This window comes from Vicugna pacos, chromosome 10, assembly GCF_048564905.1.
Source record: "Vicugna pacos chromosome 10, VicPac4, whole genome shotgun sequence".
Lineage (NCBI taxonomy): Eukaryota > Metazoa > Chordata > Mammalia > Artiodactyla > Camelidae > Vicugna > Vicugna pacos.
In genome coordinates this window covers 23,075,121-23,090,663 of record NC_132996.1, presented here as the reverse complement: position 1 = coordinate 23,090,663, position 15,543 = coordinate 23,075,121, and the positions used below count along the sequence as shown (strand labels likewise).

The 15,543-nt window shown below is 45.9% G+C and overlaps 1 protein-coding gene across 3 annotated transcripts in view; it reads right to left on the bottom strand.

Moving 5' to 3' along the window:
- Nucleotides 1–15,543, bottom strand: part of TENM4 (teneurin transmembrane protein 4) — a 709,295-nt gene that overhangs the window by 18,614 nt on the left and 675,138 nt on the right. For all 3 annotated transcript variants that reach the window (XM_072969126.1, XM_072969128.1, XM_072969127.1), the window contains 2 exons: nucleotides 13,926–14,803; nucleotides 2,791–2,963 (listed from right to left, as the gene is read on the bottom strand). In XM_072969126.1, the coding sequence (XP_072825227.1) occupies nucleotides 2,791–2,963; nucleotides 13,926–14,803 (1,051 nt within the window). The remainder of the gene's footprint in view (nucleotides 1–2,790; nucleotides 2,964–13,925; nucleotides 14,804–15,543) is intronic.

Here is a 15,543-nt window from a genome sequence, read left to right as displayed (position 1 = left end):
GTCTCTCTCCCACTCCCTCCCCGCCTCTCTCCCACTCCCTCCCCGCCCCCCATCTTTCTTCCTTTCTCTCTCACACACACAGAATTCTAAAATCTGCCTCCAACTTGCTATGCATTATTCACTCACAATCTGTATTTTACTTCCTTTGAACAGTGAAAAAGCCTGTGTCAATTTATCTTTTAAAGCTGCTCCTTGCTGAATGCACATATGTCCATTAATGGTGACTGTGGATGGAACAGCATCTGTACAGGCCCGGCTCAAATGACCCCTGTTTCATATAAGCTGTGACTTCCCAAGGCTGCCGCTCATTAGTGGCTGCTTCTGATTTCTCCCCAGAGTTCAGACATAAGATGAAACCGAGAGTTTTTTAACAAAGACTCTACTGAGGTGGCTGCAAAACTGAGCACCTGAGCCTCGTATGAGGAGGAAGGAGCTTCGCAGAGGTACCAAAGAGGGAAACCTGGTACAGCGTTCCCCGGATTCCAGGTGGAATTTTCCTTTTCACATTTGAATGTAACCTGAAATTGGAAGGTGTCTTAAGTCCTCAAATGGATTTTAAGCAGTGTGTATCCCCACTGTCCCACCTGAAAAGTTGTTATTAAATTGATGGTACATTTTAAAACTGAGGAGACATGGCACTTTTGAATTAAAAAAAGTTGCCTAACTATAAGAAGCCCTGCATTAACTTTTGAGAAAAACACTGAAAGCCAGCTTAGAGGAGACAGTTTTTAACCACAGGGAAGAAAATAGGCTTGAAAGACAAGATGTCCACGTCATCAGGGGCCCTACTGTCCTTGGTCAGGCAGAAACCCGGCTGGCTGGCTCAGAATTGGTGCCTGTTCTTGGCAATAACCCAGCCAGAGCATAAATACCTAAGGTCTGTCCCAACCCACTGCTAAAAATACTTGGAGGGGAAGGAATTTCAAGGCTTGGTTTCTCTTTCTTTGAGAACCTCTATTGTTCTTCGAGCTCTTTTAAAGGCAATGAACTACATTTGGGAGTAAAAGTGGCTGTGAAAAGATATGGTGATCTTCTTATGGTAAATCAAAGTGCTTGTTAATTAATTAGTTAATTAATCCAACAAGTACTTACCGAGTTAACACTACTGAGCCTGGCCCATGCTGGTCACTCTGTGTATGTTGTCTAGAGAAACTGTCTGAGCAACCCTAATAAGACAGGACGGAGGGGGGGCAGGGCACAGCCACTCAAGGAATGACAGCAATTTAACACCAAAATGGTGGAAGATTCAACTCCCAGTTGGCCTTGAGGATTAATTTGGCAGGAGGTTTGACTTCTTGTAGACCTTGAGCTTCATTATATGCTCATTGTAACATGCCTGCAGGTGCTATGACAGCCCCAAGGCTGACCGCAAAAGGCCAAAGAATTGGCGGTGGCCCAATTCCTGGGAATCCCAGCCCCTACCCCAGAGTAGTTGGAACGGTCCCACCTTTAGGCATGTGAAGCTACTGAGCCCATAAAAACTGGCACCACCACCCCTAGCGGCTTTTTTTCACTCCCTCCTCTTTGGAGACAGCCCGCACTCTGTCTATGGAATGTGTACCTACTTTTACTTTAATCTGAGCACCCAATTCGCACACCTCTTCCCTTGCCTTTCTCTTGCTTTACATTCTATGCAGTGTGTATCTCTCTAAATAAATCTACATTTACTCAACTGTGGCTCACATTTGAATTGTCTCCTTCACAAAGCCAGGGACCCACACTTGGCAGGGCACGTCCTGGGGGCTCAACCGAGACCTGGGACATCCCTCCTCATGCCCCACATCCGTTTTCCTGCATCACTAGGAAGCAGGAATTGTACCTCTGCCCCATTTCCCAGACCTGGACACTGAAGATCAGAGAAGAGTGACGCCACCCAACCCACCAGGGTTGGGGCTGGCACAGCAGGATCAGCGCCCCGTCTGCTCGCCCCAAACCGCTGCTCTCTGCACCGCCTGCACCATTCAACGTGGCTTCAAGTTGCTTTCTTTCCCCAGAGAAGAAACTGGAGGGCCATGGGGATGGGATGGCAGAGTCAGGACTAGAATTTGGGACTCTGACTCCCAGCCCAAAGCTCTTCTTATGACTTTGTGTCAAAGCTTTTGAAAGTATGAAAAGCCATCTGGAGGGTGGGGGGAAAACATGAGGCAGGGTTTTCCTTAGTGATGGCTTCTTTTTTTCTCATGTTTACTAAATCCATCAAAGCTGTAAGCTCCACTCTGGGTCACCACGCCCCATGAGAACAACTGAGGCAGACAATTCACAGCGAGGGGTCGTCTTTGTGATTTACCTGAAGCTAAAAGATCAGCTCCTGTCAGGGATTATTTGACAGATGCAGAGAAGGGTCTCTTCTCTGTGGAACCCTAGCGGAGGCACAAAGCGCTGTCACCTGAGATTCTGGGCGGCCTCCGCCAAGCCCAAATCCCTTTCATAATAAGATGTAGTTATTCTTGTCCTTTGTCCTGGTCTGCACCGACAGTCAGTCTTTAATCCGGGAGCCATTAGAAAGGCAGAATAGTGAGGTCACCTGGATTAGCGGCTAATGAATTCTCTACCCTTTGTTCTGCTGATAATGGGATGAGACAATGAAATATTACTCTGAAGCTTGGGGGAGAGAATTTCCAGGGCTCAGGCCAGTGTGTTTTGCAAATTAGGTGGCAATATGGAGAGAAACCAGTTGTAAAGCTTTCCTGTTGTTGGGCAGCTGCAGCCACAGCTTGTTTCTTACGTCATCCTCTTTTAAAGGGGTCTCCCCACCCCACCTCCACGTTCCCAGGCCCCCACCCGGCTTACCTTGCAGTAGTGTATAGAAGGCACCTGAGGCAGACAGGTTGGTGGTTATGGTGACGTCGTCCTTGCTGGAGGTCTCTACCTGGACATGCACGGAGCTGTCTGTATCACTTCGGAAACTGCTCACCTGGCCAGTAGGGAAGGTCACATTTGTCAGGCGGCCAAAGCTGTCGTACCTGAAAACCAAGGGGTGGCTCTGAATAACAGAAACAGAATGGTGCTACTGCTGGAACTTGGCACGTTCTACCTTATGCCACGGTTTTGCACTTTCTGCTTTTCTTTCTGGTTGGATACATTTCCAAGTCTCCTGCATCTCCCTGGATACAACTCCATCTGCTGGTATTCAACTGTAGACAAATGACTTACCTCTCTGAGTCTTCCTTTCCTAATACCATAAAGTGGAGATGATAACCCCTGTCCTGCCCATGGCCTAGGATTACGGTGAGCAAGATGTGGAAGTGCCCTGTCGCTATGAACTAATACTCACCCACGAAGGGTGAGATGATGGTGCCCATGTGAGATGGCCGACCCAGAGTCTGAGAGCTGGGGGACTCCTGGAATTGAGCAGTCAAACTAGGTGCCTGCATACCCTTTAAAAACCCCCAAGAACTGATTACACAGGTTTCTCCTAAAGAGTGCTATAGATGGGGCTGCCTAGGAAGCTACAGATTCTGGAAAAGGGGACTGTGAATTCAAACCAGGATTCTGTGGACACATAAGCAGCCTAGACAGATGGGTTCTTGCAACCCCTTCACATCCAGATTTCACATCTGGCACCAGGCAGCTATGTATCTGCAGCGCTCAGAACTCACGGCTTCGCTCTGATGTGGTCTTTCTGAAGCATCACAGTTGAATCTTAATTCTCTTTACCATTCTTCTGATGCCACTAAAAGAAACACCTACCTTAACTGAATACCTACAATACAGTGTTCATATTGTTCAAGTATGGCGCTAGTCGCTTTTCATGCATTCTTTCATTTAATCCTTACAATTAGTCAATAAAAGGTATATATTATCTCCTTTTTGGAGGAAGCTCAGAAAAGTGAAGTCACCTGCTCAAGGTCACACAGTTAATAGGTGTGAAAGAGTCAAAATTCGAACTCAGATCTATCTTTTTCCAAGCCACCATTGCCTCTCTGTCGTCAATGAGCATTTCCATCCTGTCCAGTCGCAAGTACCTGTTGTGTGTGCCTCCCTACCTGCTCAGAGTGGTTGGGAGATGGCAGGGAGTAGGCTATTCACCTGTTAGTTATTACTCATAATTAAGGGAGGCTCAAGTGGAAAAAGGTAGTTTAAATAGTCTTTTTGCACTTGTGTGTGAATGGGAAAAAAGTTCTTTGCATGGATGCCAATATTTTTGACTTCTACTCATGCTCTGACTAGTAGCATGGGTTCAGCTGTATGTCTCCCTCATGGACTCTGGGTCTCCCGCTGGACTTTTTTCCTGCTTGGCTTTTAATACTGGGGTAAAGTTGTTCTCTGGGGCCCTGAGGGTTTTAACCATGGTGAAATGAAAGGCCTGGAAGTTCAGCTCCATCCTGGCTCTTCTCATGATTCCTTCAGCTGGGCCTGGCTTCCTGATGGGACCCTGGCATCCTGATGGGACCCTGGCATCCTGCAGCTTCTATGGTTACAGGTTAGACTTAGTAGGTGAGACCAGGCAGGCCTTTGCTGAGCAATTTTCTGCTAAAGGTCAGATTTGGATGCTGCATCGAGTCTGCCATCTGCCAACTCTTTCGGTCGCGGTGGTTGATACCGATCAAGGTGTTCTTTACCCCAAATGGTAACAGTCCCAGGCACAGTCTGCCACAGAGAAGGTGCTGGTGAAGGTCTTTTGAACAAATCACCCCAGTCCTTGACCCAAGAGTGACTCTGGGTTAAGAGCCAAGGGGCTGTGAGAAAGTTGAAGCTCTCTGTTGCGGAGGCCTGAGGAAGGGGAATGGAATCTCTTTCCAAGATGGCAAGCAACGCAGGCGTCTCCACCACATACTTCAGGCCCGGGCTCAGTGGGGCAAGGCTGTGTGGCTGTATCAGTCCTTTGGGTTCTCTGAGGGGCAGTGAAGGGGTTTGGAAACCTGTCTCCTGTCATGATCTCTCAGGTTTCTTCTTTTGTACTGAGTCTTGTAAGGAAAGGTCAGTCTGGCTTAATGTGGGGCAATGGTGTGGCCTGACCTGGACTGGAGGGTGACGGGTACAGAGTGCTCCTTGGAGCTGGGTGAGGGGGAGATTTCTGAAAGGTCGCTGCAGGAAGGAAGGAGTGTCTTGGGGTAAAGATTTGGAATGTCTGTCCGCAGGCCTCTCTGACCTGGAGACTCTCTGTGAGAGGCTGGTATTCTTTTTAATGGCTGCTGGAAATTTGGACAGGAAGGAATTTCACAAAAACGTTTACACTGGCTGTCTCTGGGAGGTAGAAATACAGGTGATCTTAGTGGCTTCTTTATATGTATTTTATATTCCCAAGATTTTCTGTAATTAACATGGATTATTTGCATACTCAGAAAAGTGCTGGGACAACCCAAGTAAATGCCTCCTGAGCATGGTCACCTTGGGGAAGGGGACCTTTTAAATTACTGGCATTTATGGAAGAGTCTCACTTATAGGACATCTGTCAATATCAACCTCTCAGTCTTTTCAGTAAAATATTACTAAGGCACCTCAAATTTCTGAGCCCCAAATCAAGACTTCCCCCAAACCTGGCTCTGCCTTGGTCATCTTAACTGGATCTGTGATCTATGAGTAAGCCAGTGCTGTCAGATCCTGAGTCATGTTTGAAATCAACAGGAAGATCCCTTTCAGTCTAACAGTTTCATGGGATGGGCATGCTGTTCTGGTCTGGTTCTCTGAACACTTGTTATTCATGTACAGACTCTTTATTAACCTAACTTCCTGACCTAACCAGATAAAAATGATTTTACTATACCACGCAAGATACCTAAAAAGGAGTTTTGGAGTCTTACCAGTAAGACTTAATAGAGAGATTATTAATTAGGGGTCAGACGTCACCTCTATACTACTTGAATTAAGGTCTTGCTCAGATGCTACCCCTCTGAGGTCCCATGGCCCTTTTTCTCCCAGTGATGCCCTGCCACAGCTCTGTCACAGAATGTGTCCCCTGCACTGTAATAGCTGATGTATGACTTGTGTTCTGCTTTGGCCTCAAGAGTGCATGAGTCAGGACAGAGCTGTAGAGTCAGGTAGCCAGGCTTGGAATCTGGATTCTACCACCCATTTGCCAGCAAGGGGAGTGTGGCGGACTGACCCTTGGTTCATCTCAGCTTCCCCAGCATGCGGACTGGCACAGAGAAGACAGGTGGGGAATGTTGCCTGAATGAATAAATGAATGCATGATTGGACATGGGAAGCCTCTTTCCTACTCTGTTGGCGAAGAGAGACTGTAATTCATTTGCACGCTCCCCTCTGCAGGACTTGACAGAGGCTGGACACACAGTCGGTCCATGATAAGCACCTGCTGAACGCACAAATAAGGGAACAACCGCTTTCACTAAACAATACTTCAGCAATCTCTGTCGTCATCTCCCCAGAGTTTTAGTCTCCAAGATAGAAAGAGGATTTGCATAAAGGCAGCCAATTGTAATTATTATTGAAGGTAGCCTGTAATACATAATTAAATTGAGCCTGAAGATGAGACAATGAAAAGGCCCCATGCCTTCACGATCTGGTTTTATTTTATATGAGATGGCCAAAAAACAGTAATTTCCACTCCTCATATCTTCCATTAGAAGGACTGAATGTCTTAATTAAATGAACATCAAACAGAACAGCCAGTTTATAGAATTTTCTCATCTCTTATTCATTCATTTCAGCGCCTTCTGGAGCTTGAGAAACACCCCTGGATCTCTCTGCTGCCTGATCAATACCTGTGATTATCCCATCAGAACGCTTCTGTTTCTGCCTGGGGAGGAGATGGCGCTGCCCATCCTCATCCTCTGGACCTTGACCTCTGCCCTGTGGCTCCCTCGGTGGGGCCCTTTCTCTTCCTGCTACAGAGCTGCTAAGAGCAAGGAGGCTGGTGCTGTCTGGCAGGGTGTTGGGGGCAGGTCTCTCTCTGCACTCCCTGGATTCCAGGTGGCTACCTCAAACCCTGGCCTCATGATGGATGACTTCTGGACGACAGCTTAGGTATGTCTGTTGCAGCTTTACTTAAATTTCTGGCCAATCTGCCTCCTTTTGATCAAAGAGGAACAGAAGTTGGTATAAGGAGGTCCTTGAAGCCTGGTGGTCTAGGCTTTGAATCCAGGCTCTACACTTGCCAGCCAGCAGCCCCAGAGGGTGGGCACTCAGTTCTGTTATTCTGCTAACCATCTAACCCCCACCACAAATGACATTATTTTAGGCAGGTTACATAACATAACTTTTGTGTGCCCGTTTTCTCCTCTATAAAACATGGATAATAATACCTATTTCAGAGAGATACTATGAAGATCAAACAAGGTAACACTTAAAATGAAACGCAAATTCCTCCCAAGTCCTGCCGGATCCCATGAGACTGCTCCCACTAGAATGGCAACTCCCTGAGGGAAGGGACTTTGGTCACTGCTGTATCCCCAGAACTCAGGAAGAGTGCCTGGCATGTAGAAGATGCTCAGTAATATGAATGAATGTTGGCTGAATGACCTGCCTCTTTCTGCCTCCTCTCTGATTTCACCTTGAACCCTATTCCTTTGTGCTTCCTGTGTTCCACTACATTTGCTGCTGTTCTCCAAACACGCCAAGCTCAGGCCAGGCTTGGGGCACTCACACTTACTGTTCCTTTGGCTGGGAGTGCTCTTCCCTCCAATCTTGGTAGGGCTATTTCCTTTGATTACTCATGTTTTAGTTCAAATGCTACTATTTCAGCAAGGCTTCTCCTGGTCACTCTTTCTGATGGGTCCTCTCAGCTCTATCACATTATCTTACTTGACTGTCTTCACCTCACTAATTTTGTTTATTTGTTTACTTGCTTATTGTCTGTCTTTTCCAGCTAGAATATAAACTCCATGAGGACAGGGACCTTGTTTGTATTCTTAGTGCCTAAAGCAGGACCCAGCAGAAAGAGGTACTCAATACATATTTCTTAGATGAGTGAATGTATAAATAAATAACAGTAGATATTATTGTTATTTTTTCAAGATTTGGGCTGAAAATAACTAAGAACTCAATCTTACTACTTTTCACCTTCCATGCAAGGAAGGGGAAGTTCACTACTCACAGAGGACATCTTAGGTATCAAGCATTGTGCTCAGAACCATCTTCTGAGGTAGGCATCATTTCACAGTCGGTGAAGCTGAGGCTCAGAGAGGATAAGTAACTTGCCTAAGATCACACAGCTAACAGAGGACTACAGATCTGTCAGGTCTGTCTGACCTTAAAGTCTGTGTTCTATCATTAAGCTTCCCATAAAAATGATGTTGTTTCAAATCAAGACCTTTATGCTCAACTATGTGAAAGAAAAAAAAAATCATGTTTGGAAATCTCAAGTGGGTCAGTTTTCTCTTCAAAATGCTTTGCTTTGCTACCACTGCAGTTGACTTTGCAGTGATGCCAAACCCCACTTCGCGGGTATACGGAGCTGGCCAGGTGACAGGCTTCTCATTCTTTGCTTCCACTGACTTTTTGTCACTCCATTTTCCCAAAGCATCTTTGGAGCACGGGGAAAGAAAATACATAAAAGATTCATGTAGTGGCTGTGAACCTGGCTCTCAGAAGAGGCCCACTAAACGGTATCTTCGCACACACTGCAAGGCTTTCTTCTTCATGCTCAATACTTCACATCTCACGCCACTTACCATATGTGGCTGGTGAGGAAAATGCCATGTTGTCTGACTGATAGTAAACTTGCTGATCGGGGACTTTTTGGTTGGAAAATAAAGATTTGATTTTTATGACTTTCATCTATGATTGTTTCAAACACCACCATCATCAGCAAGAGGAAATGGCCACTGTACCGTCTATAAATAATTAGCGTTCACAGCCCATGCGCACCAATAGCCCCCTTGGCCTCAGGTCACTAGGATAGATGGCATCACTACACCATTAGTTCCTCTAAAACTGTAGCAGAGCCAGGCTACTTTCTGACTTCTGCAATAAAAACTTGTGTTTGCTGCCCATTTCCTAGGGAATTAAGTCCCAGCAATGAATTCTAGCCATCATGATTTCTAAGATCTCACTCCCCACTGGAGGTCATATCACTCACTCATGTTGTACTTGAGGCAGTGCATCTGGTGGAAAGTGCTTAGGATTCAGGTAGGTCTGGGGTTAAATCCTGGCTCTGCCACTCATGTGTACAATGTCACAGAGCCTGTCAGTGTCTGTGCTGGTTATTCTCTGTTCCCTCTTCCGACCATTCTCTGCCCTTCTCTGTGCCCAGAGGGGCTGACCCGTGCATCCCCGGGGCCCCCTTGCTGGCTTGCTGCTGGTTGGGTTCAGTCAATGGTAGGCAATGGCAAGAGACTGGAGGTCAAGGGGAGAAGTTTTCCGTATTCTCTGTCTCCAGTGCCATATTCTAATGGTGGGTGCACCCACCCACAATTACAGCTTCCACCAGACGGCTTCTTCTTCATGGTTACAGCTCCCTCTGGGCTTAGTAACAGCATCCTATTCCTTCCTTGCCTTGCCCATCCGCCTGAGGGATGGTGATGGTTGCTTACTGTTTTTAGTGCCTGGGTGCCTTCCCATTCTTTCTTGGTTCCTGTATCGCTGCCTATTCCTCTATAACATTTCTCAATTTGAAAAATACTTTTGCTGGATATAGAATTCTCCGTTGACAGGTTTTTGTTTTTCTTTCAGCATTTCTGTTTCCTAGCTTGTATGGTTTCTGATAAGACGTCTGCTGTGATTCTTATCTTTGCTCCTCTGTACAAAATGCCTTATTTTCTGGCTGCTTTCAAGATAGGGTAGGGTAGTGTCCATTGTCCTTCTCTTCACAGAATAAGGCTTCTGTTCCATATGGGAGAACAGGTGGGAAGGGTCTGGGTGGAGCAGGCAGAAATCTGTGCCCCTTCCTCAGCAGTTGCTGTACCCTTCCCTCTGGTCTACCATAAGGGATGTTTTCTTAAACATCTTCCTATTCTCTTCTGTGAGTACTTGGTGGGGCTTGTGGAGAAACGTTCTGGAGGGTGTGGATGCTCCCAGTTTCCACAGCCTCCAAGCACTTCATACTCTCTTCCCAATACACACTTAGCCTTTGTAAATTCATCAAGCTGAACTCTTCTTGCCAGTGACTGCTTGCCTCTATCCCTGGTAAGCTAGTACTCACATTTTATCCGCAATGTGACACTCTGTCTCCCCTTGGATTTGGCCAGCTGGTTGCCCTGTGACCTCAGAGAAGGATTTCAAGGAAAACCCATGACTTTGCCATTTGTCTGTCTTATTTTCATTGTAAGGTTGGGAATAATGCTCTTTCTACATCCTCAAGCAACAACTGGAAGCCACGTCTCTTCATGTGAACCATCTGAATTGAATCCTGTTTCCCGCTGGGAGCTCTGACAGTGCTGGAGCTGTGATTTAAACCTAGCATTTTTCTCTCTACAGTATTTTTTCTGCCCTTCTTTACCTCCTTTCCACCTGAATTTACATTTCATTCATAAAATATTTACTGAGCACCTACTAGGTGGCAAGTCCCAAGCTTGCACAGAGATAAGGCAGCTGGGGTGTCACAGTAGTTGGCCCGAGCACAAGCATGACAGGGGCTGTCACAAGGCACCCTGGGACGCCCAAGCCACTTCCCTCTATGAACTTTAGGGAAGCTGGTTGCTCTCGCCCACCTAGCAAGCCAATTTTGGAACCTGCCTCATGCTCGTCAGGCCATTTTCTTAGCCACCAAATGCCATCTGCCTAGGAGCCCAAGTCTGAAATTAATGATGCTGCCCACTGGAGAGGAAAGAGGAAGACGGCATTACAGGCTTCTTTGAGGTTTCCTACCAGCAGACCTGTGGGCTGAGGGAAGAAAAGTAACCCTGATTCCCCAGCATTGTGAACTCTTTAAGTCAAGTTTCTCTGAAGTGTGTGATATTTATGTTAGATGTATTATTTAATCTGTTGAGAGGATAGATAAAGCCAACTTAAAACTTGTTTCAGTAATAGCCCATGTCACAGGCAAGCCTGGGCTGATTTTTTAAAAAAAAATTAGTGCATTTGAGTTTGGAATCCATTAAGTTGCCTCATGGAGCTAAAAGCAGAAAATTCACTGGAGCCGTGTGCACTGGCAAAAGCTGCCCCAGCCTGTGTTGAGAAACAGCATAATGATAATAATAGCACACCGTTACTTCTTGGGAGTGTCACAGTTTGCAAAGTATTTTCACTTTCAGTATTAGGATTTAGTTTTTTGATCCTCATAACAGCTGGGGTAGGTCAGGCATTATTTCTGTCTGGTTGAGACTTGGGTCTAGAAGCCAGCCCACCCCTAAATCACATGGCAAACATCCACGAAAAATAGGTATCTGGTACCCTTGCTTTGTTCACAGCCTGAGCTGAACCATTTTTCCTTGTCCCATTCTACATGCCTCTTTCTAGCCCAGTTTTGATATTCTCAGGGATCTGACTTCTCTTTTAGTTCATACCTTGATCTCTCAGACTTGACATTTGATTCTGCTCTTCTGGTCTGCCTTCTAATTCTTATGTTAACGACAACTTTTGTCTGCTCCTTTGATTAGTTTACTTGCAGCTGCTCCCAGGTGGTAGTACCTTTCACGTCCAAACAGCATCTCTGCAACTACTTGTACTGCAACTACTTGTATTGCTTGAAATATCAATACTAATATTGCTTGAAAGAATAATATTAGCAGCAGCAGCTATGATTTGGGTCAGACATTGACTTTTCCATACTTTCTCTCACTAAAATTTTGAACCTCACACTATCCCTATGAAGAATATACTATTTTAATCCTGCCATACAGATAAGCTACAAAGAACACAGCTACACTGACCACACCCAGTCAGTGCAGCTGAAAGAACATGGACTTGGGTCCTGGCTCTGCTATGTACTCACTGTGTGATTTCAGACTAGTTACCTCATCTCTCTGTGCCTCCGTTTGTTCATCTGTAGGAAATGGGGTTGATAATTCCTACCATCAGAGGTTGCTGTAATGATTAAATGGGAAAGAGCCTGGAACACAGTAGGGTCTCAAACAAGTGAGTTTCGTTTTTCTTTTAGGACTTTTATCTCTTCCTCCTGAGTACTGCTATTACGTGGATACTTTGGAATGCCAATTGTTATTTGATAAAAAGCAATGGCATTAACTTTTTCTTCTTCCTAAAAAATCACATATGGCTGCATATATCATCAAAGAAGGCAGAGATTGAGGGACGGGGTGCTTTCCAGTAGAGGTGTAGGAGATGGTTTTCAATTTCAGGGCTGGTTGAGAGTAAGGGCTGCACTGATGTGTAAGCGTTCAGTTTAGGAATTGATGGAGTGACCCTGGGAACTAACTGAGTGCAGTGACTTGCACTGACAAAGAAACCCCTGTATTGGCTAAATAATGTATAAGAGATTTCCATTGGGCAATGAGGGGAAAAGTGAATTATTTAATGTATTTCCATTTCGATGAGTTAATCAAGATAACTGCTGTTTTCCTGGATCTTTGTCTTTTCTTTGTAATTAACAAGGCCCTTGTTTGGTGAAAGGAATTTAGCCAGTGAACTTTGTCCAAGTTGCTGTGACTTTCTTTTCTTTTTCTTTCTTCTTCTTCTTTTTTTTTTTTTTTTTTTGGTGCAAATTGTATTTAAAGACCTGTTACAGCTCCTTTTGCTTTGGATTCTAGGACTGTGAGAAACTGATGCTTGATCAAGCTTGAGAAAAACTTACGGTTCAAGGATTCAAGTTCATTTGGGATTAACAAACTCAGCAAGGGGCAGCAGGGCAGAGCGGCAAGAGAATGAGCTCTGGCATTCAGACAGACTTGGCTTGTGATCCCTGTTCTGCTGTGTTCTCAAATAACAGTGGACAAATGAGCCTCTCTGAGCCTCAGTTTCTGTGTCTGTTAAGCAGACACTATCACCCATCTTCCAGAGCTGTCGTGAGGACTGAATGCAGTAACTCAGTTCTGAGGCTATCAGTGACGCACAACAAGGTTAGCTCCTTCCCCATCTCCCACGGACTTATCTAATAGTCACATATTTGACAGTTTCCATTGTCTGGAACATGGCTGAGACCTCAAAAAGAAGCTAAAAATATCTAAGTAGAAAAAGATATATCACGAAGTCCATTCATTAAAATATCTCATAGAGGGACACCTCGGATACATAATTTAACTTTGGCAAGGATTAGAATAAGCTGAATGTCTGGTTCTCTGACCACACCACTTAAGAAGCCCTACCCGGGATGAAGAGCAGGCAAGTGAACTACTTGAGTGGGCCAGCACGGCTGAAACACACACTGGCCAGATAGCGCCACGCTGAGGGAGGAGGCGGTAAAACTATGGGTTAGACACAGGAACTAATGAAATAGTTTAGAATCACTTCGGGCCGGGATGTAGGGTTCTGTAGCCTCATGTCCTCACTCCCTGGAAGCTACCTTCACACTGTAGCATTAAATGCATTGTTGTTGCTCCTTATTAATGACCTTGACTCATGAAATGGAAGGTTTCAATATATCTTTATAATGTGTTTGAGAAGGGAGGCATGTAATGCACTTCATAAATTCCATCCAAAATGGTAAAAGTGAAAGAAAATTTTTGAAACTTCAAGATGTGGGCTTTGATTATGTGGACAGTTCTTCCACATGGAACTGTTCCTTCTCCCATTGCCATATTTCTGGACAGTGGTCATATGAAGAGGCTAACACTTTGCCAAGTGTTTTTACTTTTTACCTCCATCACCTGCCTATAGTATGTTGGGCAGGTATCCACTATTTCCATCTTACAGAGGTGGAAACTGAGGCCTACAGAGGTTAAGTCTACAGTAACGCTGGGTTCAAGCCCAGCTCCTCTGACTCCAAAGCTCATGCATTTTCACCGCACCGTATTCCTTCCCTGGAGTAATAGTCTGGGTTATTAACATGCAGAACCTATAACAGGTAATAGTTTGCATCTCGAGTGAATTAAAATAAAATACATCCACAAATTAACATGTCATCAGTTCACCTCTAATCCTGCAATACTCCCATGAAACAACCCATCAGACGGTCTTGTCTTGATACTTACTCATAAAATGTTGTCCATCCATTTTCATTGCTTTTGGTTGCCAGAAGACCAGAATTGCCATGGTATGTCATCATGGCCAACTCGTGTCCTTGTGTGGTCACACTCTTGAGTGCACTGTTGGTGCCCATGGTCACCCAGTACACTTGACCATCTGGGACCACCAGCCAGAGGGGCATCCCAGTAGAGTCTCTGCGGACATTCACCATGTTGCCGTTGTTGTCTGTGATGAGCGTGATGTCGCCATCCCCAGTGTAGGTAAAGTTGTACAGGTAATCTCCTGTGGGGAGGCTCTGGGTGTACAGATGCTTGCCACTGGTATCAAACAGGTAGAGCTCCTGGTCGATGGGTGAGGACAGCTCATACATGTTCTGGGTGTTGAGGAAAGGCTTGTTCTTCCTGATAAACCGAATTCGGATATTCCCGAGGTCGGCCACGTAGAGCTCCCCGTCAGCACACACAGCCAAGGAAGATGGGGTATTCAGCTTTGCATCCTTAGCATAACCATCATCTCCAGAGAAACAGTCACAGTTGGCATCATTTTTACAGTCACAGCCACTGGGGGCCCCGGCAACTAGTGAGATCTCTCCGTTGGTGGTGACCTGCCTGATGCGGTTGATCTTCTTCTCGTCTGTCTCAGCGATATACAGGACCCCATTGTGAGAGACGGCCAAGGCCGTGGCCGACTCCAGGGTTGCATGGATGGCCACCTTGCTCAGCAGGAAGTGGTCGATGCCAGGGACCTGGCAGTGCATGGGTCTCCCTGCGACAATGCGCACCTGGTGGTTTTCAGAGATCTGCAGGACCACGTTGTTGTCCAGGACATAGAGGGAATTGTCCATCGGGTTGATGGCTAAGTCTGTGGGCCACTCCAGGCGAACCTGATGATGGAGACACGGACACTCAAATGCCTGGTAAGGTGACACCACTGATGATCCCACACCCCGCCCAGCCCATAACAGTGCCCCAGGTGCTTGCACAGGCAGTCTGGCCGAATCCTCACAGCAGCCTGTCATCAACCATGGATGTGGTCCCTGGTCAGACAGACATCATGGAAGAACCACCACTGAGGCATCAGACAGTCTACATTAGATTGACAAAACATGAAGAAGAGGATCACGAATAAGCAAACAAAAAGCAGGCGAGAGGAAAGACTCGAGTCAGACAGGCCTGGGTTCAGATCCTACTCCCCCACTTGTGGCCTTGGGCAAATTATTTGCCTTTCTGAGCCTCAATATTCACGTCCATAAAGTAGGAATGACAATGGTGCAGAGTCCAACCCCTTGCAGGTGTTCAGATAAGGGCAGCTAATGGTCTGGAGAGGGGAGGGGAAGGCAGATGGAGTCTGGAGGCTGAAGTAGGAGTTGTTCAGAGGCTTAAGAAAGACCCTTCCTGAACTGCTGATATAAGCCTGAAGATGATTTCTCAGTTCTTTAAGTTCATGGATTAACACATGACTAGGTGCTGGGGATGTAAAGACGAAACAATCCTGCCCCTGTCTGACATAGTTCCAGACCTGTGATTCTCAAATCTGGACACCCGTTCAAATTACCTGGGGTGATTTAAGAGAGTACTGGTGCTCAAATTCCACCTCTGATCAATGACATCAGATGCCTGGGTG